Consider the following 23112-nt stretch of genomic DNA (forward strand, 5'->3'; position numbering starts at 1 on the left):
TGTCATGACACAAAGCACTGCAGTTAGCTTGGTTTTCTAGACATTGCATTTTTAACCTGTTCGTTATACTGGTATGTGGTAGCTGATTCCACGCCTAATACGTGTCGCCAGTCATACGACGTGAGGTGCTTCACCTTCTTGTACTTCCCAAGCAAATAAATAACTAACAGTCATGGGACGTTACATCCGCTCACAGGGCGTGAATGAGTGATTCGATTTTCTTCCAAAAACAAATCATTCTTTCTTGCTCTTCAATTGTTTTTCTGTGCTTAAACGTCCCAAAAACTGTCAGTAGTTTTTTTTGTTTCGCAATTGCCATTAGTTGTATTGCTCCCTAATTTTTCCTATATACCTTCTAACACGTGGTATTTGTTTGCATGAACCCTCTTGTTTTTTGTTGACACCTCGACGCATGAATCGCTAACAACCGTGTCATCCGCCGTGCAGTGAATCTCAAGGCCATCCGTTATCTCCCTGTATTTTGATTGATATGTTGGGGTTTATTGTTCCGAAACCACCATGTGATTGTAAGCGACACCTTAGTGGAGAGTTCCAAAATTTTCGACCACCTGGAGTTCTTCAACGCGCACTCAAATCTGAACACGCGGGCCAACAGCATTTCCTCGGTATTCCCCCTATTTTGGCACGGTGCTGAGGCACTGCTACTACAATGCAGTACCTCTTGCATGCGCCACCGGTCGGACGTCGAGGGATATAAGGAGGAGATGCTATGAGCGCGCACTTGATATGGCCAAATTCTTTCCCTGTCTTGTGAAGAGCAACGGTACTTTCTCTCTCCTCTTTTTTGTTCCCTCCCTCGGCTACTTCGGTGATCACGGAGAGTTGAGTGGAGCGAAGACAGACCAGTAGGCTATGTTTTGCGGCCTCGTGCTGTCGCATCGCAGATGGCGCGACGAGTGGTTCCTGACGATAAGAGGATGTGCCTCGAATTCTTTCCAGCTCTCTTGTGTATAGAGACTCGTAACAAATGACCACACGAAACGAAGACAGGATACAAGACGGGTCACGTCATCTTGGTGGTGCATTTTCTTCCGATTTCAGCGACAGCAATGTAAAGCGGGGCCTTTACAGCTGACCGACGCTAGTTATAACCATGCGCTAGCTATAACGCCACCGCCAAGTAACTTCACGTCAAATTTGCTCACCGCCACCTCTTTCTTTTTTCAGTGCATCTGTTGCCGAATTCTTGGAGATTTATATTGAAAGGTTATTGTCGCTATCACGTTTATTGCTTCTGCAACTGTTTACAGCCTCGAGATAAGTGAAAATTCGCTTTTATAAACAATTGTACGGTTATATTTCTTCGTGTGTGTGTGTGTGAATACGTTACCTACAGCTTATACCCATTTAAATGTATACATAAACATAGTTTCACAGTGTGGATTTACGAGCTTTTCTGCCCTCCTCTATGTATTAATGTGATCTCTTTTCGGGATTAATTTCCTTTGTTTTCTGCACTGCTGAACATCCGTTTCTTCAGATTTTATTCCTCGCGTTGTTCTGTCTTTTGTGTGTGTGTGTGTGTGTGCGTGTGCGTGTGCGTGTGCGTGTGCGTGTGCGTGTGTGTGTGTGTGTGTGTGTGTGTGTGTGTGTGTGTGTGTGTGTGTGTGTGTGTGTGTGTGTGTGTGTGTGTGTGTGTCACAAAACGGCGCTTTCTCTAGGGCCAAGATTTGCTGATGGTTACTTTGCACGAACGAAAAGTCAATGAACGAATGAAGCATTTAATGAACGAGTGAATGAATGAAGCGTTAGAATATTTACGGTAAGCTGTGGTCGTACATTCTTCAAGTGCTTGAAGTGTATCTCCGTAATTCGAAAAAAGGACAGTAGTAATAACGCATTACGTACTCTCCGCTCTCCAATTATTGTTGGTTGGGTAAATGTGATAAATTAAGCAATGATGGAAGGCTTACAATAGTCAAAGTAAGATCATGGCTCGAACCTTGGTAGAAGCAAATTCGTTTACTGCGGCTTCTCCCGAGCCGCGTTTCAGGCTGCTTCGCAATGCTGTCGCCGTTTTTATCTCTCTCTCTCTCTCTCTCTCTCCGCACATCTTTGCAGTCCTGGGCAGTATAAACGCAACAGATGTTGGCGTTCCTTTTCCACACAGGGCAATAGTGAGGTCGGCATCCATCGGCAATTTTGGGGTTACTCGCGGCCTCTAATAAAAACATTCGGGTACTGCTTGGTTCGGGCCTGTACAAGAAACTCTGTGCGATCCAGCAGGCCAAAGTATCTGCCAGGAGACAGTCTTTCCGCGAGCTCCTAGAACAATTTGCCGGAAATTATTAAAATTTTTCACTCTGCCTTTCATAATTGTCAGCACGTATCGGCATGCAATGGCCACCCGAAAAGACGAGTGGTTGGAGATCACCCTTTGTATAATCTCAAAAGGCCTTACATGTTCGCAAGGCCGTATCCCTCTCCACCAAACGTTACCATGCAATGGTTCTTATATATATCGCTGTTTGATGCCACTTGTAGGAATAAATTTGTAGATTTGCTTATCATTTGCGGCTACAATGCCTCGCAGGCTGCCTACACCAGCAGGCGCAGCGCACGCAGCATGGTTGGCGATATTTGGAAGGAGGTCGCCATATCTATACCATGACACACTTCTGATTGGCTATCCAAATGCTCTCCTTCAAATGCACTAATAATGCATTTTCATTTTTGCTTAGGGTCACTCGATCGTAGCCAATAAGAAAAGCTCAAAGAATTAGTTCAAAAAGATAAGTGCCCACAGAGAAACGCTTGATGACTGAGCTTTTTCTTTAAAGCTGTCTTGTATGGTTCCTTTGGAGCCATATAGAGTAACTCTAGCGAAAGCAGCCTAACTCCCCATATTGCTCCTAAGATCATATTCTAAGACCTTACCATACGTAGCCCAGAAATATTGAATCTAAGGCGTTACTACATTTCTGATATGCTTCATGTATGAGAATCCGAAGTCGCTATCAGCCGAAACCGAGAGAGTCTGCTGATTGCGGCGTCGTCTGTTGACAGTGTTGCACGCAGATAGAGTGTACTACAGCAGGGGAGCGAACCGAAAATAGAGTCAAAAGGCGATGCCAAAATAGTGCCAAGCCACTTGTGGCACTGTGATCGTTAGCCTTCAACCTCTCGCCGCTTCAAATTTGCGGGGAAGGACACGGGCAGACTCTCAGCTGTACATGGTGTTTTATTTTTATTTTATTTTGTGGGGGGAGGGGGTACTCTTTTTTTTTATTGCTTATGTTCGAACACTAGCTTCGGTGTTCAAATATAGTGCTTGTTGATATTGTAAAACTACTCATCTGTCGTTGAATTTACGAGCAGCATCAAGAATTTCGAATTTGAATGGAAAAAATATAATAGGCGTCATTAGCATTTATTTTGCAACGCCATCAAGCTACAAAGTTATTATTATGCTGCTTCCTTGTCGACATGACCACCTTGTTTACTATACACCATTTTCCAAACGTGCTCAAGCACCACCATCTTGGACTGATAGCGCTGCAGTTTAGTATTCGTATCAAAGGAACAAACAGTGCTACGGTGAACTCACACGCACGAAATCGCTTTGCCGGTGCATTCAATGTTTCATGACCACGATCAGTTCATATTGTGACATGAAAAATCAAAAAGCACACGCTTATCAGTCGAATATGGCAGCATTCATGAGACGAATAAAAAATCGTCTATACAATGTGCAGATCTTTAGTTCGTTTTATATGTGATCATACTCTTTGCTCTGTATATGTGGTTTCAGTTTTTTCTTCGAGGTTTTGTGTATTCAAGTTCAGCCCATTTCTGCCTGGGTCTGAGAAGGGCTTGCCATATTGTGAAAATAAATGAATACATAAAACCTGGGAAGTCAAGTGAAATGTAGGAAATGTGACATTCGCCGTAAATAATTGCAACGCCGCCGCTTGAGCTTCAACAGAAACACAAAGAAGTATGAGTTGGAAGATTTTTCCGATTGCAAAATTCAGCCTACCTATGTTGAATGTGCTGCCCTCGGTTAGCGGCCTGTAGCTGACAGCAAATTGAAAATTGAAAGCACTGGACTATTGGCCGCCCTGAAACAGTGAAGGGTTGATTGCTGTAAGAGCAGATCCCAATCGTAGGGTGTCGTGCTGAGTCATAAAAATCCTTTTTCTGACAGTTGAACTAAAGGTTCTTGGCTCATGAACTTACTCAGCGCTTCATGTTTTTGCTGAATCACGTCGTGTATTATTGACAATATTTAGACTAAAAGTTTTTGTATTTTAGTTCCCATATTGGTAACTGGGTGACAATGCGTCAAAAGTGCAAATACAGTTTAAGAAAGCATAAAAAGAAAACCAATACATTTGCATCTGTAACAAGTGATACTTAAACTGAACCTCACCATCCACAGCTGCAGTTTGAACGAGGGTCTTTTAAGTGGGCTGCGGGCTGCCTACCTGCCCAACTCTTTGGCGAAGCACGCAGTTTAAACTACGGCACGTTGCAATATACATGGTACTGCCATGATTAGGCTTTGCAGTCTTTTGGCTGCACATTTAGTGAATTTGTGATGCGGCCTTTCCGAGTACTGCTTCTGTTCTGGTACACTCTAGTGTGTCGTTGGGCAGGTTGCGAAGATGCCCGCAGGGTTCTGCTTTTTATTTTTATTTATACTCCCACATGGCGTGGTAACCTGTAAGCCCATGTGAACGTGGCGATAGATATGTCGGGATATCGGAATGCAATATCACAATTCGTATTACTCAACAACTCGGCATCCAGTATCGCTCCTAATGGGGCTTTGTGCTTCGCGAAATGCTAAACAGCAATTGCAACTTTTACCAGTCTGTTACACTCATTGCGGCCTTCACAACATTTATCTGTCTCTTTTCTTTTGTTCTTGCCGGTTCGCTCAGTTGCGTGACAAATAAGCTAGCATGTGCCTACCAACCTCTGAATCAGCGTACACTTTTTGTACTCGCACTGTCTGACCCGGCCACTTCGGTACGAGAACGTTTTATCACGCTCCTCGTTTGAGTGAAGCAGAAGAGAGGGTATGTTGCTGATTAATATTATTATAATAATGAAACTGTTGTAAGCACATTTGCATTCAGCGCTTGATAATTATGTTCGCTTTGATTTACAGAAACCGTGCAGATTGTGGTATATCGAAGAGAGAGCACCACAGGTACATGTCGGGCCACTGTAAATTAGAAAAAAACGTTGTTTTAGCATTGTGATTTGTGCGTCTCTAATTTTTTTAGTTTCCTTTCGTATCGCTTTTGCCAAAAACATCCGAAATGCTAGCTGCAGAAGTGTTGCAGCATTTTTCGTCATTGTATAACATGACTTATGTTATGAACAAACGCATTGAATGAGGGTTCTTAGTACGAACCCTGAAGGAAAAGTGTGAGAAAGCGTGGGCCCTGATGTGTTAGTTGTGAATATTATTTGTCGCACTCACAAGTTGTCACTCACGTCCATCTATATGTCTGACGACAGCTGATGCTTCCTACAGTTTTGCTATTGGGGTACGCTTTCAGTTCCCTGATGAAATTCAAACTTTAATGCATTTAACAGTGCATCACCAATATTTGTCTGAATTTCGCTTCTATCAAGAATTCCGCTCCCACGATTCAACCGTACTGTCAGCGGGCTAGCAGCAAGCATCGCAACTACTAGACCACTATGGCGAGCTGTTTCTACTTTTGATTATGTAACACATCACACTCGGCAAGCTTCCATTGTACGCCGAGAATTAATTTGTGTGACAATAGATTTTCGACCACTTTTTGTTGCTACCATCGCGACCTACATGTGACTGCATGGTGAGACTGGTTTCGCCAACGCGTTTCGCTTGAGCTCCAGCAAAACACATACGCGGGCAGTGGTGGTGGGTGGGAAAATGAAGGCAGGTAGGCGGCAACTCATTTGTTTTTTGAGGGAGGGTAATTGCTGCATTTTACATTGATTTACACAAGGGGGGGGGGGGGGTCGTTGCGACGCACCTGCACCCCTATAAAGCGGACCCTTACGCACGCTTATGGGTCTAGCATTCAACGGCATATGCAGTCATTTCGATAACACTCTCGTTGTTCGCGTGTAACCCAACCGGTTTCGATCTTGGTGTGCTGCAAGTTCTTACCCGGGGACAACTTTCTGCTGCAATAAAGGGAAAGCTATGGGGGCGGGGCTACTGCACATGTACTCCTCCGCGAAGTAGTCAGGCTAGACTGATTGATTGATATATGGGGTTTAACGTCCCAAAACCACCATATGATTATGAGAGACGCCGTAGTGGAGGGCTCCGGAAATTTCGACCACCTGGGGTTCTTTAACGTGCACCCAAATCTGAGTACACGGGCCTACAACATTTCCGCCTCCATCGGAAATGCAGCCGCCGCAGCCGAGATTCGAACCCGCGCCCTGCGGGTCAGCAGCCGAGTACCTTAGCCACTAGACCACCGCGGCGGGGCAGTCCGGCTAGACTCGCTTTTCAAATGCGGCCGTGCTCGAATAATACCACACCATAGAACTTTCAACGCGTGCATACGCAGCTATTCGTGAGTGAAACTAGTCACGAGCTCCTTCGGCGAGTCCTAGGAATAGCTGGAGGGTGACGCGCTCAGCCACCTCGTGGTCGAAGACGCCATTTTGACTATGAGGTGCAGCTAAAACGTGCCACGTATTGAGACGTGCGAAACGTGAAATCACATTACATAAAGCAAAACCAATATTAATATATCCTTGGTTCGTGGAGCACGTATCTGCAAACAGCATCTCGTAGGAAATAGAGTAATGTTTTTTTTTGTTATCTTCACGCGGAAAAGACGCCCACTTTATTTCCGTAACTATCCCCTCAATGCCACTGAAAGCTGTCCCCGAGTATTGGTGAGCATTGTGCCTGTTTTCACATGTTTTGCTTTTGCAGCGTGTACTGGCATCAGCTTATCATCGCGAAAAAGAAAGCGAGCCTTTACGTAGTGTCTAATGTACGTTTCAACACGGGTAACCGCTTGCTCGTTCGCAATTCTTGTCGGTGGTTATGGTACAGGGGGCGTTTCACTGTTGCAGCGTTAGCACACGTTGATATATTTTTGTTTAGAGCTGGTTATTTATGCTGTTTGTGTGGATCTTACTTGGAAGCTTGGCGGTTCTTGCATTAATTGACCAGTAATTTAAAAACGGCTTCTTTGTGCTAGGAATCGGTTGCTTTTGAGCGCTCATGGTGTATTGGGAAGTTACACGTGCGGTTTACATCTTACCGGAGTGCCAGAAGTGTGTTGTTGGGTAACACATATTGTTAAATAACAAAACACAGATATTTGAGTAATGTTGATATGCTAGGAATTCTAAGATGATTAGTTGTTTTGTTACTGTGAGAAGAATTCAAGGTGATAGTTGGCGTAAATAATGACGTTCTGCGCTCAACTCGGACTTCTGATTTTCAAGTGACCATTTGTCCTGAAGGCGGTACCGTTAAGGCTAAGTATTATAGTGTGCGAAACCTGAAGCCACAAACTGATGGAATTGTGCCAGTAGTCGACAAACTTTCGAGAAGGCAGGCCATGTTGCAAAAGCCCACACGACAGAGGCTGCACAGAAAATTCGAGGGGCTGGAAGGCAGCGGGGGGACTTTGCAGCGGAAATGTTCAAAATTCGAAGCATTGACAAATTCTCTTATCTACAATAAATAGGCATAGGCAGCTGTGAATGAATAAACATCATTATTTATCTTCAATAAAACAGCTCAATGGAGAGTAATCCTAAGGTGTCACCTGTATTAGTGTAAACACGACGTACAGTGCCAGCTGGAAACCATCTTTGTTTCTAGTGCCAGTTGACGTCACAACTGCCACGCCAGCCTTAAGATATAAAGTACTACTGCGAAGGTGTTCTGACGCCATTTTGGGGGCTCCAAGTGTTCGACCCCTGCATTATGCTATAAGCGCGACCTCCTCTATCGGTCCAGGTTGAACAGTGGTTACGCTGCTCATCTGCTGACCCAGAGGTCGCGGCTTTGGTCTCGGGCGTGGCAGTCTCGTTTTGAAGAAAGGGAAAGGCAGGAGGCCTGTGTGCCATGTGATGTCAGTGCGTTTTACAGAAAACCGCGTCGTCACACTTTGCAGAGCCGTCCAGTGCAGTGCGCTTCACAATCATACCGTGCTTTCGGCCCGTTATAACTCGTCTGTTATTATCATTCGTAGCTGGCCTTGACACTTTGTCTTTCTCATCGGGTCGTTATATCTGGCAGCAATGGTACACGAGTGTCAAGCTTTCCGATATGCAGCATGCGATTTCCGCTGGCATATGGCTTCGGATAGTGACGGGAACGCGCAGCTGTGCAGCTCTTCAAATTTATGGGAAATGTATATCCGGTCGCCTTACACGGCACGGTGGTTTCGACAACGGCGGCACACATCAAGTTCTCTCGTATCGTTACTGAATGTACGTATCGCAATTTTCGTTCAATTTGTGCAGGCACGACGGCTGTATACCTCGCTGCACGCGATCGGAGAAGCGGCTCGCTTGGAATTCGCTCCGTTTCGTGCCATTATGTTTTGTGTCTTAAGTTTCCGTAATTTACCATTTACTTTGGGTGTTCGCTTTTGCTATCGATGCGCCCGGTCTTCATGGTACCAAGGGCAAAAATTATGAAACGCAGGGGGCAAAAAAAAAATTTTTGAAGACGTGTCCGCAGCCCATAAGTTCTCTGGTAATGTGCATTTGCTGCCCCGCCGCGGTGTTCTAGTGGCTAAGATACTGGCCTGCTGACCCGCAGGTCGCGGGATCGAATCCCGGTTGCAGCGGCAGCACTTCCAAAAAAGGCGAAAATGTTGTAGGCCCGTGGGCTCAGATTTGGGTGCACGTTAAAGAAACCCAGGTGGTCGAAATTTCCGGAGCCCTCCACTATGGCGTCTCTCATAATCATATGGTAGTTTTGGGACGTTAAACCCCACATATCAATCATCAATCAATGTTCGTTTGCTACTTTTTACCATATTGCCATTAGAAATGAGTGCAGAGATAGTGAAAAAGATGGCCGATGTAGCTAGTTCACGAACGAAAACAGGACTTCAGGCTTCAAAAAACTCGCAACTGCTGGCCAGCGCAGCACTTGCACTATCACTTTTGAGCATTTTTTTTTTGCTAAAAATACGCGTATCTTTCGATGCATACACGAAAATGACAGGTAAAATAGTTATTTTAGTAATAGACCCAGAAAAGCACAAGCTGATGTCGAATGATTTACAGCCGCTAGGGTATGATGCTTTATCCAGGTTCAATGTAACGTGCTGTCTGGAGAAAAATCTTAAATTCGTTATCATTGCTTGTGTTTAACTGTAGTATTCCCTGATGATCACGCACCTCGTTTTGTATTGTCTTGATACCATCAGCGCATCAGCTCTGTCGGAGCTCCGTCGGCTGCGTAGTAAGCAAGTACCGAAGTGTGACATCACGCAAGCGGAACTGGGATAACATCATTTTTAAATTGCGCCCTCATACGGTCGGTCGCAGACTGACGGCCCTAGTGTCACCCTCGTTCTACAACAGTATCAGTGTTTGTGCAAAACCTACTCTAAATATGCAGGGCTAGGAGAGCTCCTCAATAGCCACGCTGTTGACGCAGCTTTTAGCGTCGCACTCGGCTCAGTGGAGCACGCTGCGAGGCATTGATTGACATGAACGGCAGCACTATCGGTGAAGGTTTCCGTGACGACAACAATGTTAATTTCACGCACTTGTGGAATTTGACTACCAACTGATGTAACAATAGAAACTGTGAGCATCCACTTTGTGAACTGGTGATCTGAGTGCTACCATGCTCTATATCAGCGAAATCATTGTTTCCGCCGGGTGAGTTGATTGATACTTGCAAATGAAAATGGTCGTGCGTGAACTGGGCGAGGACGCAGAACGCACGGATCAGTGCGTGTACGATGTATTTTTTGCATGCCATCTTATATCCACTTTCGCGCTACACTAAGGCAACCTCAGCAACTCAGCTTCCCTTTTCAGCTTTAAGCGCCACAACTTTTTGGCGGGAAAAAGAAAAAAAGCGTACGCGTATATACAAGCGCCCACTTTCTTTATTCACAGTGCTTTATTCACAGCTGGATCAAAATATAGACACGTCAACACTCATTACAGACTCCAACATCCGCGTACACGGAGGTGCGAGGGAATGAGGATTTCTTTCTAGGTAATGATAACTAATGTATGGTGACGCGATATTCACCTAACTTAGGTACAGTGGCGGACTCAGTAATTGAATAATAGTACTTGACAATAGTGACAAATGCTTGAAGGAGACGCCAATGCCTACACGTGACGCAATGCGCAGGTAACAAACCATCGCCACCTTTCCTAACATTATTACTACGCTTTCTGAGCCTTGCGTTGAGGCGCCGACCCGTTTGCCCCGTCTAGTTTCTGACAGATGAACAAAAGAATGTGGTACCTCTAGATTCAGAGCACACGAGAGAATACGGAGAGAGAAAGACGTGATACGCGCAGACGCTAACTAGCAACAATGCTTAATTTGAGAACAGGGAGCTGTATACATATAGGCAATACCATTTTTTTTAATCATCATTACAAGCACTTTGCGAAGTCGCCTATCTTAGAGAAACGGGCAACCGGTGGTGATACACTTGTCTGCCAGCCTTTTCTTGGGTGAGATGACATTTGCTGCTTTTTATAACTGATTGATAATCATTACTTTCAATCATCAGAACCGAAAAAAAAATCCTGAATTTGTACACACCTGCGTTGCGTGATATGCCACGTCTTCTATGAATCTGATCACAACCTCGTTCGTTGTTAACAGCTGCGTTGCTGCGTAGGCACTGTTTTCCCCGTTTTTGACGCCGAAAGCTGTTGTGAGATCAAAACTCGGGACACGCGCGGCGCTGTTGTTGTTTTCTGCCGCCGGTGTCGGTAACCGCTATTACAGAATTAAAAAAAAAGAAAACATAATTGCAAAGACACAGTGGGGCTCCAACCCGGGTGCCAGCTCAGTAATACACCACTGAGCTAAGCCGGTGCTTGGCACTGCTTAGCAAACTTGTCTTAGGCATGCTTGATGTTGGGAAAGCAATCGCGTTAATATGTCCTACAAAGGATTTCAAAACAGCGAAAGAAACGCAGTCGTCGCACAATGCGGATATCATAATAAGTGGGTCGTCCAATTCTCCAACCCATCACAAAAGCTGGTTCTTGTTTACCTATTAACTGTGGCGCACACCCACTTCAAGCGTAGTTCCTACTCGTCATCAACCACTGCATGAAGAATGGTCACAAAATTCTTTGCAAGTGTTTAGCGGATACTACGCTTTCTAGAAGACAGACGAAGGATAGCGTAGTGAATGCCGGCCCGCTATCCAAATAAATATTATTATAATGCTGTAGTGGGTACCCAGCAAGTGTGCTTGCAGCAGTTGTCCTGTGAGTGTTTAGAAAAGGCTTTGAAAGGCCGCTCTTCTAACTTTCGTAGTAACTGTGCTGGTGTTTGTTTTCAAAGCCGTGAAGGCAACGCCTATAATTAAATTATTATATACATATTTACGAGCCATAAGCACAAAACGATTCTGACATCGGCAGATAGGTATGGTGTGCTACAGTGTCTCGCCAGAGCCGCATATATCTTACACGGGTCAGAATGTCATTTCAACAGCGGATGCATGAGTCAGTCAAATATTCATGCATTTGTACGTAACAAAATCTTTTTTACATAAAGCAAACCTCTCGCAATCTGTGAGCTCCACTTCAGGAAACTTTCTATAACTTTTAAGATTACACACATTGGTTCAAGTCAATTATTGTCGTCCAGTAGGTGGAGTTATTAAAGCTGATAATTTCATAATTTTCTTCAAGAGCTACACAGGCCGAAAGACATAAGTACCTAAATAAATGTCAGCTTATGCATACGTCGCATATTTCTGATAACACGTTGAGAACTTTACAAGAGACAAGTGAAGTGCTTGTAATATGCCCATTTACAAACTATAGTTTGATGGTGGATGGAAACATTTATATATATCAGAAGAAACGGTGAAACTTTCTGTGTTTCATTTACACGGTCAACACTTTCTGTGCGCACTCTAGTGGATTTCAAAGGGGCGTGTCAGTGAATACCCGTTCTTCAACTTTCCTTTCAATCTTTTTTGTCCTTGCAGTCCCATCTTAGAACAGCAACACCGGAAAGAGAAAATGGATCCAGACTCCTACAGAGACATTGATGGCCTGCGCATGCTCAAGTTTTTCGATGAAACCAACGTTCGATTCGCCATGGGCTACGAACCACAGGACGACGACGTTATCATCGCCACTTATCCGAAGTGCGGCACCACGTGGACGCAGTACATTGTGTCAAACGTCTTCACTCGTGGTAACCCTCCCAAGACGACCGTCGACTTCATGCTCTCCTCGCCCATCATTGAGCTCACGGGGGTCGACGCCGTGCGCAAGATGCCGCGCCCTGGAGCCCTGATGACCCACCTGCCGTGCGACAAGTGCAAGTACTCTACGAAAGCCAAGTACATCTACGTTACGAGAAACCCGTACGACTGCTGCGTGTCCTACTACCACTTTATGAAATACTACACATCGAGTAATTGCGAAGATGTGTCCTTCGATAAGTTCTTCGACCTCTTCATATCTGGAAAAGTACTCTACGGGGACTACTTTGACCACCTTCTCTCCTGGTACCCGCATCGAAACGATCCTAACATGCTCTTTTTAACTTACGAGAAACTACAGGAGGACACGACTCATTGGGTACTGCGGATCGCTGACTTCTTGGGAGAAAAGTACGGCAGTGCTCTAAGGAACGACGAAGGGTTGCTGAAGAAAGTCCTCGACTCTTGTACCGTGCAGAACATGAAAACGGTGATGGCGGATCCGACTAAAGTGTGGATTCGCAAAGCTCTGGAATTGCCACCAGAGAGACGCATAGCGTCTATGGAATCGTACCGGCACAATCCAGCCCACAAAGAAGAAACGCTACGTGGAGGAGGTCTTGTCCGAAAGGGTGTCGTAGGAGATTGGAAGAACCACTTTTCGCCGGAGCATATTGAACGCATGAAACGTTGGGTAGCAGAGAAGACAGCTATGAATCCAGAAGTTCGAAACCTTTGGAAGGGTCTTGACCTTCCGTTGTGAAAATTTAATCCACCCGTTTCATGATATTTAGGTGAAGTTTGAGCAATAAAATGAAGTGCTTGTCGTTTATCCTGAATAAAAATGCCATGGTTGTTGTTGCTACAGAATAAAAAAAGCTTTTTTGTTAGAAAAGTATGTCCCTAGTGTGATAGCACCTCTTTCGTCTATGTTCAAAACAACAGTGAAGGAACAGAAAGTTTGGAGTGGTGAGCAGTTTGAGCCCCGGTGTTTGATAGCAAATAGTAGAACCAAAAAAATTGCTTCTTTTCAACTTGGTAGCAGCCGTAATTGAGACATCCATGCACTAAAGAATACTTTAGTTGCCAAAAGGCTCGTTTCACCGAGATTTAGTGTCTTATTGGTGCTAGATAGCAAGCTCGGGGAAGACAAACATAAAGACAGGCCAATTGCACTGAAAATATTTTGTATCAAGGATATTTTTTGCCTTAGTTGGTAATTTCTCGCTACTTGTTTAATGCAAGTGCCAACTAGGCCAACAAACAGCCTTGGTACAACATAATAATAGTGCGCTTGTTTGGTGCAGAGTGGAAACACCACCAAGGATGCTGAAAACTACCGCCCGGTCTCACATTTTGATCACGTGTTGGCGTGACATGATAGATTTCACACGGCTTTACCAGTGTAACATAATGCCCTTTCTTTATTTTTCTCGCACAATGCGGGTGTTCGGATAGATTATTTTACGAATAGGTTTTCAGCCGCTATAATGGTCTGTTAACCTTTGTCTTCTATTTTTAACAGCTAAACTAAGTGTTAGGCTTGACGCGTTGCATGAAGAGGGTCTGGTTGTTGCGTGCGGTTCTTCATGTTCTTGGTGATTCTCGTCACAATATACAAAAAGAAGAAAACATACGTTAAAAAGACCAAGATTGCGTCACCCATAGGTCTTAGGCGAAACAGTCTAAACCCGCCGTTGAAAGCTGAATAGAAAGCTAAGTGACCATTTCAAGTGACACGAAGCCGGCGAAATAGACAGCTTCGAGATAACGGATTCATAGACAAAAAAACGATGCATCCTGTTATCCAGACAAGGTGGCAGCTCAGCGGAGATTTCGGATAGCTTGGGTCTTACTGAATGCTCATCTGCACACAAACAGACGCTTTTCCAGGCACTTACTGTGAGCTAAGCCCCGCCGTGGTGGGCTAATGGCTAAGGTACTCGGTTGCTGACCCACAAGTCGCGAGTTCGAATCCCGACTGCGGCGGCTGCATTTCTGATGGAGGCGCAATTGTTGTAGGCCCGTGTGCTCAGATTTGGGTGCACGTTAAAGAACCCCACGTAGTCGAAATTTCCGGAGCCCTCCACTACGGCGTCTCTCATAATCGTATGGTGGTTTTGGGACGTTAAACTCCACATATCAATCAATTACTGTGAGCTAAGTTCAACTATTCGTAGATTTAAAGGCGAGAGGAGTAGAAAAAAAAAGAGGAACGTCTGCTATTCATGGCTTTCTTTTCTCGAGGCAAGGGGGCGTAACGTTGCGTAGAAGTCTTCCAGACGTGTTTCATTTCTCAGGCAACATGAGCTCGATGCAATATTCTAAGCTGTCAGCGCAGACTGTTACGCTGCTGTCTAGATTTTGAACGCAACTCAAAGATGATAAAAAGGTAATAACAGTTGTGGATTCGAATACAACTATGACTTTTGCGCAAGCACCACCGTTGCCAGCTTTTGCTTCATAAGAGTGACATATTTAACGGCTGGATTCTTAATTTCTGATTGGTCCGTCTTTTAGGAGCAGGGCTCCGTCGTTGTGGCCACGAGGAAAATGCGGAGCATCGCTCTACTTCGCTGTCAACCCATTTTTCAAACTGCACAAAACGGCTTAGAAAGCTCCTCCAATGACAAAAAATGGTGCCGGGACGGGGATGGGATGGGGCCATTGACAGCTGTGTGAAGGAGCACTAACTCGCCTTTTAGTTGACGGATTTTGAACAAAATATTGCAACACTCGACTAATGAGGAAATAAGCTCTTTTGATGAGCTCACTTTTCATGTGATGCCATGTTTTCTTCGTGTTTCCTTTTTCTTTCCATCACTTTCTTTCTCTTTCGTCTGTCCTTCTTTCTCTCTCTGACTTTCACGCGTTTCATGTGTTCCACTTCACCGAGCAGAGTTTTCGTTTAACACTCCTGCCCGCTGTACTCGTTAATGGGAATTCCCTGATTTCTGTGGCGCATAGCGACTTGGGAAGCTTTCCATGACGAAGCATGCCGGCTGCGGCGGCTGCATTTCCGATGGAGGCGGAAATGCTGTAGGCCCGTCTGCTCGGATTCGGGTGCACGTTAAAGAACCCCAGGTGGTCGAAATTCCCGGAGCCTTCCACTACGGCATCTTCCATATTCACATGCTGGGTTTGGGACGTTAAACCCTGCATATCAATCCATCAATCAACCAATTATTCAATCAAATAATCAATCAATTAATTAATCAATTAATCAATTCCATGATGGAGCACTACTTAGCTATAGCCTATACTTAGCTATAAACAACGAAGAGACTGCATGTCAACTCACGAGGATGACAGTTTTCTTGTACACATCGTACACACCAAAGCTTTCACGACCGGCTTATAAAGCTTCGCTGTCTTATCACGTGCAGCCCTACATTGAGGCGTGCAGTCCTACATCGCTACAAACCCTTCAACGCGTGACTTAAAAGTGCATCATGGACTAATGTGGCGACGTCTGTGATTGCACGTGTACTGTGCTGCGCCCATTATTAAGCGGTCATTCAGTCGAGCAAGAGGGCGCAATCTGCACGGCTTTGAAGGAAGCCGGCGGCCAACGCGAGTCAAGTGATTGTGACACTAGCGTGTCGTTCTTGGCGCGCGTCCTCGAGTGGCACCGGATAACCTTCGTACTCATTTCCTGGCCAGCCTTTCCTCTGTTTGCAGTCACGTGAACGCGATCCCCTCGCAGCACTCGCCGAAGCCTTCGCCTGAGTTAACACGCCCTGTAATTGTTTCCTTCACGCCGAGCGCGAGGTGGCTCCGCCAGGCGCCTGGAGGTGTAACGTCTTTTCGCCGCAGTTGTTTGAGCGGTCGTCTGAATCTTATAAATCCCACCGTTTCCGTTTCTCGGCGCACCGTGTGCCAGGTAAGAAGTGTTTTATCGCAAGCATCACTCGCATTGCATAGAAGTGTTCGTTGCGTATGCACTCCCCCCCTTCTCTTAATTTTTTTTCTCGTACGCATACTAGCATGCACTAAGAATAGCTTTAGAGATAGCGCGTATTGCAGGCCAGCGTGTGGATACGTGTGTTACCCAACCATCGAGTGCTGTAAACGACATTGAAGGGTTCTCTAGATATATGGGAGTCACCTCCACTTTAGAAGCGTAAAGGACAACCGAAAACTTCACAAAAGCCCAAAAATGGCACAATGCAGTGCCACCAAGAAAAAAAAAACACTGTTCTTGAACACCCAATGAGCCTTTATACGTATACCGTGGGCGCGACAGGGTACATGGATGCTGTGGTGGCACTCAGCCACATGCACGAAGAATGCCTGTTTTTAAACATCATCAAAACAAATGGTAACACAACGTAGCAGATGTCCAGTGTTCGCGTAGAAAACAAAAAACAAACCATAGTTAGTTATGATACGAAGGACATGCTATAGCATATATCACCAAGTGCGTCTATGCACTCAAGTTCTGCAATAAGACGGGCTGCCTTATCCGAATCGCGCCTCAGTGTACCTGCGTGTACATTCTTTGTGGTTTATATCGGGCTGGTTTTGTGGTTTATATCGGGCTTGTATTGTGGTTTATATTGTGCGATGAAGACATTGAATTCGAAATCAGCACCGGTACCTTCTCTGTTCCTTCATTCTTCCAATTATTAGCTCCACGTAATAGGCACCAACAAAAAGTTCAACTTATAATCCTAGTTAGCGTTTTCTGAGGCACAAAATATTTCAATGTGACCAGCCTTGCAAGAATTACGAAAGCGCCACCTGAGCTTATAGAAAGGAAAAAACGAATGCATTCACCTCCTGCACATGGATCCTGCATTATTATCAGCGTCATATGCAACCCAGGTTTCCCGTAAATAATTTTGAACCCCATATCAAACACGTCGATCTATATAAAATTGTATCAGGTGTGTTCCATTATAAGCACCTGCTAGTGTCCACACCAAGTATTTGGTGTGCCCTAAAAGGGCTCCCGTGAAGGTTTTTATTAGACGGAAAAATACGGCTAAAACACGTTAGTGGGCCAGCTGTTTTGCATCTATCAACTGTGAGTAAGCGAACAGACAAAAACATAGAAGAGAACTGACATAGACAGAGTGCTCTGTCCAAGTCAGTTCTCTTCTACGTTCTTGTCTGCTCGCGCTTACTAACAATTCCCAAAGAACTAGCGAGTTTGTCTCTAACGGGCCCGTGCTGTCTCTTGTCTTCGGGGCTTGCTAGAAGCACACGAGACGTTGTGAAAGAAAGATAATGTACTTCAACTTTGAAGAAACGCGCATTCCACACGGGCTGACTGCGCGTGAGACTCTCCTTCCACGTCGTCGTCTTCTTTTTTTTAGAACAGGGCACGTGCATCTCGAGAACGCGCTAGCAACTTACCAACATGTCTTTTCAGGCCGCTTCGTAACACCGGCAGAGCAATTCGCTTGACTCGATTTGGGCACGAGCTGTTCCTTGATTGCGTATGTGGGGCATGTCTGTTGCGGATCATCTCCTAGCACACTTTGCCATGCAGAGGCGCACATGCTTTTTCTTGCATGGCTTGGCAACCAAGTGCCATCATCTGAATTCACCTCTTTTCAGTGCATTCTTGATGGCACAGGCGGCAATAGCTGTGTGTGGCTTAAATGTGCGAAACTGTGTTAGACTCAAAACTATAAGCGTTCCTATTGCCCACGAATTTTTCGAAAGAACAAGTGACGATTCAGGAACAAACATAAAGACAAGCATTTATATTTACCTTGGTCTCTACCTACCTACCGAGATACAAGCAGCTAATCACATCCTCTTCTTTGATCTGAGACTTTTTCAGGCGTCGTGAGAACGAAAATAGGTTATATTTCTTTGGCTCTTCGGTACGTATCACCACACAAAAACCTGATAAAGATACATAATTTTTCATTACAAAAAATCTTCAGACTGTCCCAGACCCTGAGACAGCATGCGAATATTACTACACTGCGTTTAAAATTACTTAAAATGAATTGTTCAATTATAAAGTTGCTAAATCTACACTTTATAAAAAGTTCACGTGACTGAAAAAAAAACAATGTTGCATTGCTTTTACGATTTCAAACCGCTCATTTCATTAGTTTATCACTAATAAGTTTTACAGTACTCTTGAAAGTGCAACCAATATTGTGAACAATCTTTTTTGTTTTAAATATTATGATTATACATTCCTTCGAAAATAAAGCACAAAAATAATGGTTAAAAATTTATGTTCAAATAACTTGATAGTAAGGCTCAATAAAACAAAAAAGCTTTGAACTAAAACAAAGATGCCAAATGCAGAGTTTAAGGGTGGCACCTTGTGAAAACTAAAGTGCTAAGGTGTCATTCCATGTTTTTTAATTTAAGAACAGCTTATAAATACATAGGATACTTTTCTATCAAGCATCTAACTTCCTATGTGCCTTGAATGACAAAACGGGTGACACCGTCTTGTGGCATGCATTTATTCGCAGTGTAAAAAAGCGCTATGTATTATATACTCTTTCCACGGTATCGCGTGCCTATGGTTGTATGTTTTTTAACGCTTTTTATACTTCTTCGAGCATGTAGTATAGTGCTCTGAAGAATTACTCTAACATATTCTTCGCGTTCATACCACCAGCCTAGCGTGATAACTATGATCTTTCCATTTAGAGACCTTTTGTTGAAATTATTAATTATGTTCTTAGCGTTCACAACACTATAATCAAGCTGTCTACACTAAAAGAAATGGCGGCGTATCTGAGTGCTTCAGTGGCAAAAGTTGTCAAAACAGGACAGTGTTTTGTCTGGAGAAAAATAATACAGCGTTTATTTGATGTTTTGCACGAGTAAACTGGCGAATATGCGGTGCGTGATAAACGAGTGCCATCAAGTAGTAACTTGAAGAAACTGATTTTTTTTCTAGAACACAAAGTCACTGGTAGGTGGCTGCGCCATGTAGTTTTAGTGATACGTGGGAAACACCCACTTTTTCCGTCATAGTGTCGTTTTTCCAGCGCCGCGTAATAAGCTCCGCAGTCTTTAAATTACGTAGTTATGCCTTCTAAAAATACAGAAACACACTACTTAATGAACTTGTACTGATACTGCGCCAAAATATTCGTAATCCTTGTTTTTTATTGACAACGTCAGCACGTTAGAACGCAGGAACCAGACCAAGATAGCTGGTCGCTTTGCCATTCGTCATTCTACTTGATCAGGGGACCAACAGAAAAGCAGAAAAGACACACACACACACACACACTAAAATTTCTTATTCGAGAGAGAGAAAAAAAAATAAAAGGAAGAGACAAGGAGGTTAACCAAGAAGAACAGGTTTGATACCCTGTACGGGGGTGGGAAAAAGGGTCGGAAAGAGGATAGAGAGATTCAAAATAAATTAGAAGAAAATCACATGCGCGCACATTCAGAGAGTTCCGATCATAGTCGTTTGAACAAGCCGGTTCAACGCAAGAAGCGCAGAAGTGCCTTCACAGCCTTCTTCTGCGACATAAATTCCAGTCGGTAGCGCAGGATCCTTTCTTCCAAAAGAGGCTGGTTGTCCAGTTCATCTAGAGCATTGGAGAGTGACTGTCTGCGAGCAGTAGTGTGGGCATTCACACAGTATGTCAAGAAAGGCTATATCTTTAAAATTGAATTAAACAACATTACGCTCTTTTAAGTGTGGAGCATTTCACAGTCGCACCTAGTCAAAAAACCTGCTTCGGAGGTGTCGCCGACACCTGCGTTGCGCATGCTTGCGTGTCGTGCCAACTGTCGCTTCCCCTGCCCACTCTCGCCTTGCAAGGCCAACGCAGGCAGTGTTTGCTAGTAAATACGGACTGCTCGCACTGCACAACCATTCACAACCCACTCCGTACATGTAGGCACTGGATTGTGCTTTGGCGGTTCAATCAAGGGCGTCTATGCTTTCGCTATGGTTGACTCGAGTAGATGCGATGGAAGCAACACTACCTTGCCACACTACCAGTGGTGGGGCACAACGTAACATCAGCGTCCCACCACTCGTTGAACGCAACGTTTCTTCTTCGTTCAATAAATGAGAATAATAATATGAACTACCAATTAGGAATTCCCAAACCACACTCCATTACGCAACCTTCGCCCGATACCCCAACCGCTCTGGAATGCATTTGCTCGAGTTCGCCCCATGGGAAGATGCGGGTGCCATTTTTGAGAGCGCCTTCACGCGAGGCCGAATTCCTGCCTTCGTGTTCGCATAATGTGCCCGCACTTATGGAAATCGTTTCATGTTCTGCTGTAACTCGTTTAACAAATATATGCCACGTCCCCAAAAACCTTTGTTTGTCAACTTTTGCGGCGGTGAAGTGCTGAAGTTTTCTGCTAGAAGTTTGAACATCCTTCTTAGTTCTATGCCACCTTCATTCTGAAATGTCTTCAATCACAACTTCGGGTGCTGCAGTTCCTGTGAAGGGGCATAATCACTAATATTGAGTCCCCCTACACGCCGCAGAAAAACCCTCGTTTCTGTGTCAAATATATGACTCCGAACTGGGACAGAAGCTCAGCCGTAAATCACATCAATGGAGGAAGATGATGGACGTCTTATCCGGCTGAAAGTAAAACCTTACGTAGTGCAGGTATTGCTGTGTATTATTACTATCTTTCTTCATTACTACTTTATTTTACTGCTATCGTTCAATAGAGCAACGTTTTAATAAACTGTGCGGCAGTGATTGGTGTCCGGCAATGGGGATTTAGGCAGAAGCTAATCCTGACTATGCTGAAAAAGCACCGCAAGAAACAGACATGGCAAGCACAATTAAAATAGACTCAGAAAGAATTCGAAGATGACGTGATTTCCACATCAGCATGCATTTCGGCACCATGTATTCCCACATTATGTATTGATTCAACCTGGATGGGGGGTTACTAGCTAAACTTTTGCGCACAGTAGTAAATTCGTAGAGCTTTTACTGCAAATTTTGTGTCAGGCGTTTGCCTCACTTCATACCTGTGAAGCACGGCAGTGGCCACAGCAAAATGCTCGATAGTGCAAAACACTTCAAATAAAGTTCACGGGCTTTTATTTTCTGCATGTTGTTGCGCTTCCCTCGGACATATTGTATTCAGTGCTTTTGTTCCCTGCGCCAGACTAATATAATTGTGTTGTTCTCTTTGCAGTTTTCGCTATAACATCTGAGCAAAAAGGTTTGGAAACACTTGAACCATGGATTTCGCGGCATGCCGAGACGTGGACGGCCTGTGGATCCACGATTTCTTTCATGAAGACCTGGTTCGATCCGCATTGGCTTACAAACCACGAGAAAATGACTTATTCCTCGCTACGTACCCAAAGTGTGGCACGACTTGGACACAGTATCTCATCCTCAGTATACTCACAGATGGTCATCCACCGCGAACAGCTGTGGACTTCATGCTAGCATCTCCTTTCATGGAAATGATGGGCGCTGAAGCGGCGGACAGGATGGTCAGGCCAGGCTTGCTGAAGACGCACCTGCCGTTCAACCTACAGCCGTACTCGCCTCAAGCAAAGTACATCTACGTCACGCGCAATCCATACGACGTTTGCGTTTCTTTCTATTATCACATGAAAAGCATGACAGCCCAGAAATACGACGCCTCCTTCGACAGGTTCTGCAAACTATTTGTCGCCGGCAAGCTGTCGTGTGGCGACTACTTCGACCACTTGCTCTCCTGGTACGAGCACCGGAACGATCCAAACGTCCTGTTCTTCACCTACGAGGAAATGAAGAAAGACACTGTTCTATGGACACTGAAGATAGCCAACTTCATGGGCGAGCAGTACGGGATGAAGCTCCGCGAGGATCCTGACTTACTGCGCAAAGTTATCGACGCTTCAAGCTTGAAGAATATGCAAGGTGTCTTCAACGAGCAAATGCCGAGTCTCGTGAAAGATATGCTGAACTTGAGCCCTGACAGGGCTATCAAGTCAATGGAGGTTTACAGGAAAATTATAGGTCACGACGACGAGCCTTTGCACAAAAGCGAAGGGTTCATTCGTAAAGGCATCGTTGGTGATTGGAAAGCTCACTTCACGAACGAGCAGATACAGGATATGAAAACGTGGATTGCCGAAAAAACTAAAGGTTCGGATGTTATGAGTTTATGGAAGGACCTCGACCTACCATGAAAGGACGGGGACGAAGAGAGAAGTTCTTTGTGATAATATCTGTACAAAAATATCCAACTTTGGACATCACTTGTTGTAACCTCAACTGTGATGAACAAGTGTCCAGAAGAAATTCATTCATTCTACCAATGCTGCATAGAAGGAAATTAAAATCGTACACGTTGGTAGTCCAACGGGCCTCCTAAATTATGCTTTAGTTTTATAAACACGACATAACGTTTTTTTTTCAAACAAGACAGCTTTTACAGACACCGTTTTCTAAGGTCAGATACGGCGAGGGCCAAAACTTCGGCTCTGTTTAGTTACTTATTTTATTTAAAGAGTTCCTGCAACACCATAGTGGCATTACTGCGGGGGGGTATACATACAAACTTCAATATGGTTGCTAACACTTCAAGTTCTAATCAATCTTGGCTGCATTTTTACGCTATGTGGGCAGTAAAATTACAGACGCACGACATTCATCACTCGTTGTGGCTGTTTCTGATGATTGTGAAGGTGCGACAACATGAAGAAGATATGGAAGCGAATGAAGAGGAGGATAGGCTCAAGCAGTAAAATAAACAGGGAGTTGTGCCGAACCCCCTTGCGGGTATAAGCCAAGAT

At 44.6% G+C, this 23112-nt stretch overlaps 2 protein-coding genes across 9 annotated transcripts in view; both read left to right on the forward strand.

The window, feature by feature from the left end:
- LOC119167379 (amine sulfotransferase) overlaps nt 1-23112 on the forward strand; it is a 45002-nt gene that overhangs the window by 11476 nt on the left and 10414 nt on the right. For 3 of the 8 annotated variants that reach the window (XM_075866557.1, XM_075866555.1, XM_075866556.1), the window contains exon 2: nt 12171-13290. The exons of 1 other annotated variant lie outside the window; for it this stretch is intronic. In XM_075866557.1, the coding sequence (XP_075722672.1) occupies nt 12205-13155 (951 nt within the window). In that variant the 5' untranslated portion in view covers nt 12171-12204 and the 3' untranslated portion in view covers nt 13156-13290. Of the gene's footprint in view, nt 1-4918; nt 5046-8415; nt 8440-12170; nt 13291-23112 lie in introns of those variants that run through there. 4 more of the 8 variants (XM_037418852.2, XM_037418853.2, XM_075866558.1 and 1 more) reach the window with 3 other exon arrangements.
- Nucleotides 16062-22679, forward strand: LOC119168475 (sulfotransferase ssu-1). The gene is made up of 2 exons (XM_075866562.1): nt 16062-16275; nt 21516-22679. Exon 2 carries the CDS (start codon nt 21562-21564, stop codon nt 22504-22506), a length of 945 nt encoding a protein of 314 aa, XP_075722677.1. The 5' UTR covers nt 16062-16275; nt 21516-21561; the 3' UTR covers nt 22507-22679.

The sequence above is a fragment of the Rhipicephalus microplus genome, chromosome 6, assembly GCF_043290135.1.
Source record: "Rhipicephalus microplus isolate Deutch F79 chromosome 6, USDA_Rmic, whole genome shotgun sequence".
NCBI classification, from domain to species: Eukaryota; Metazoa; Arthropoda; class Arachnida; order Ixodida; family Ixodidae; genus Rhipicephalus; species Rhipicephalus microplus.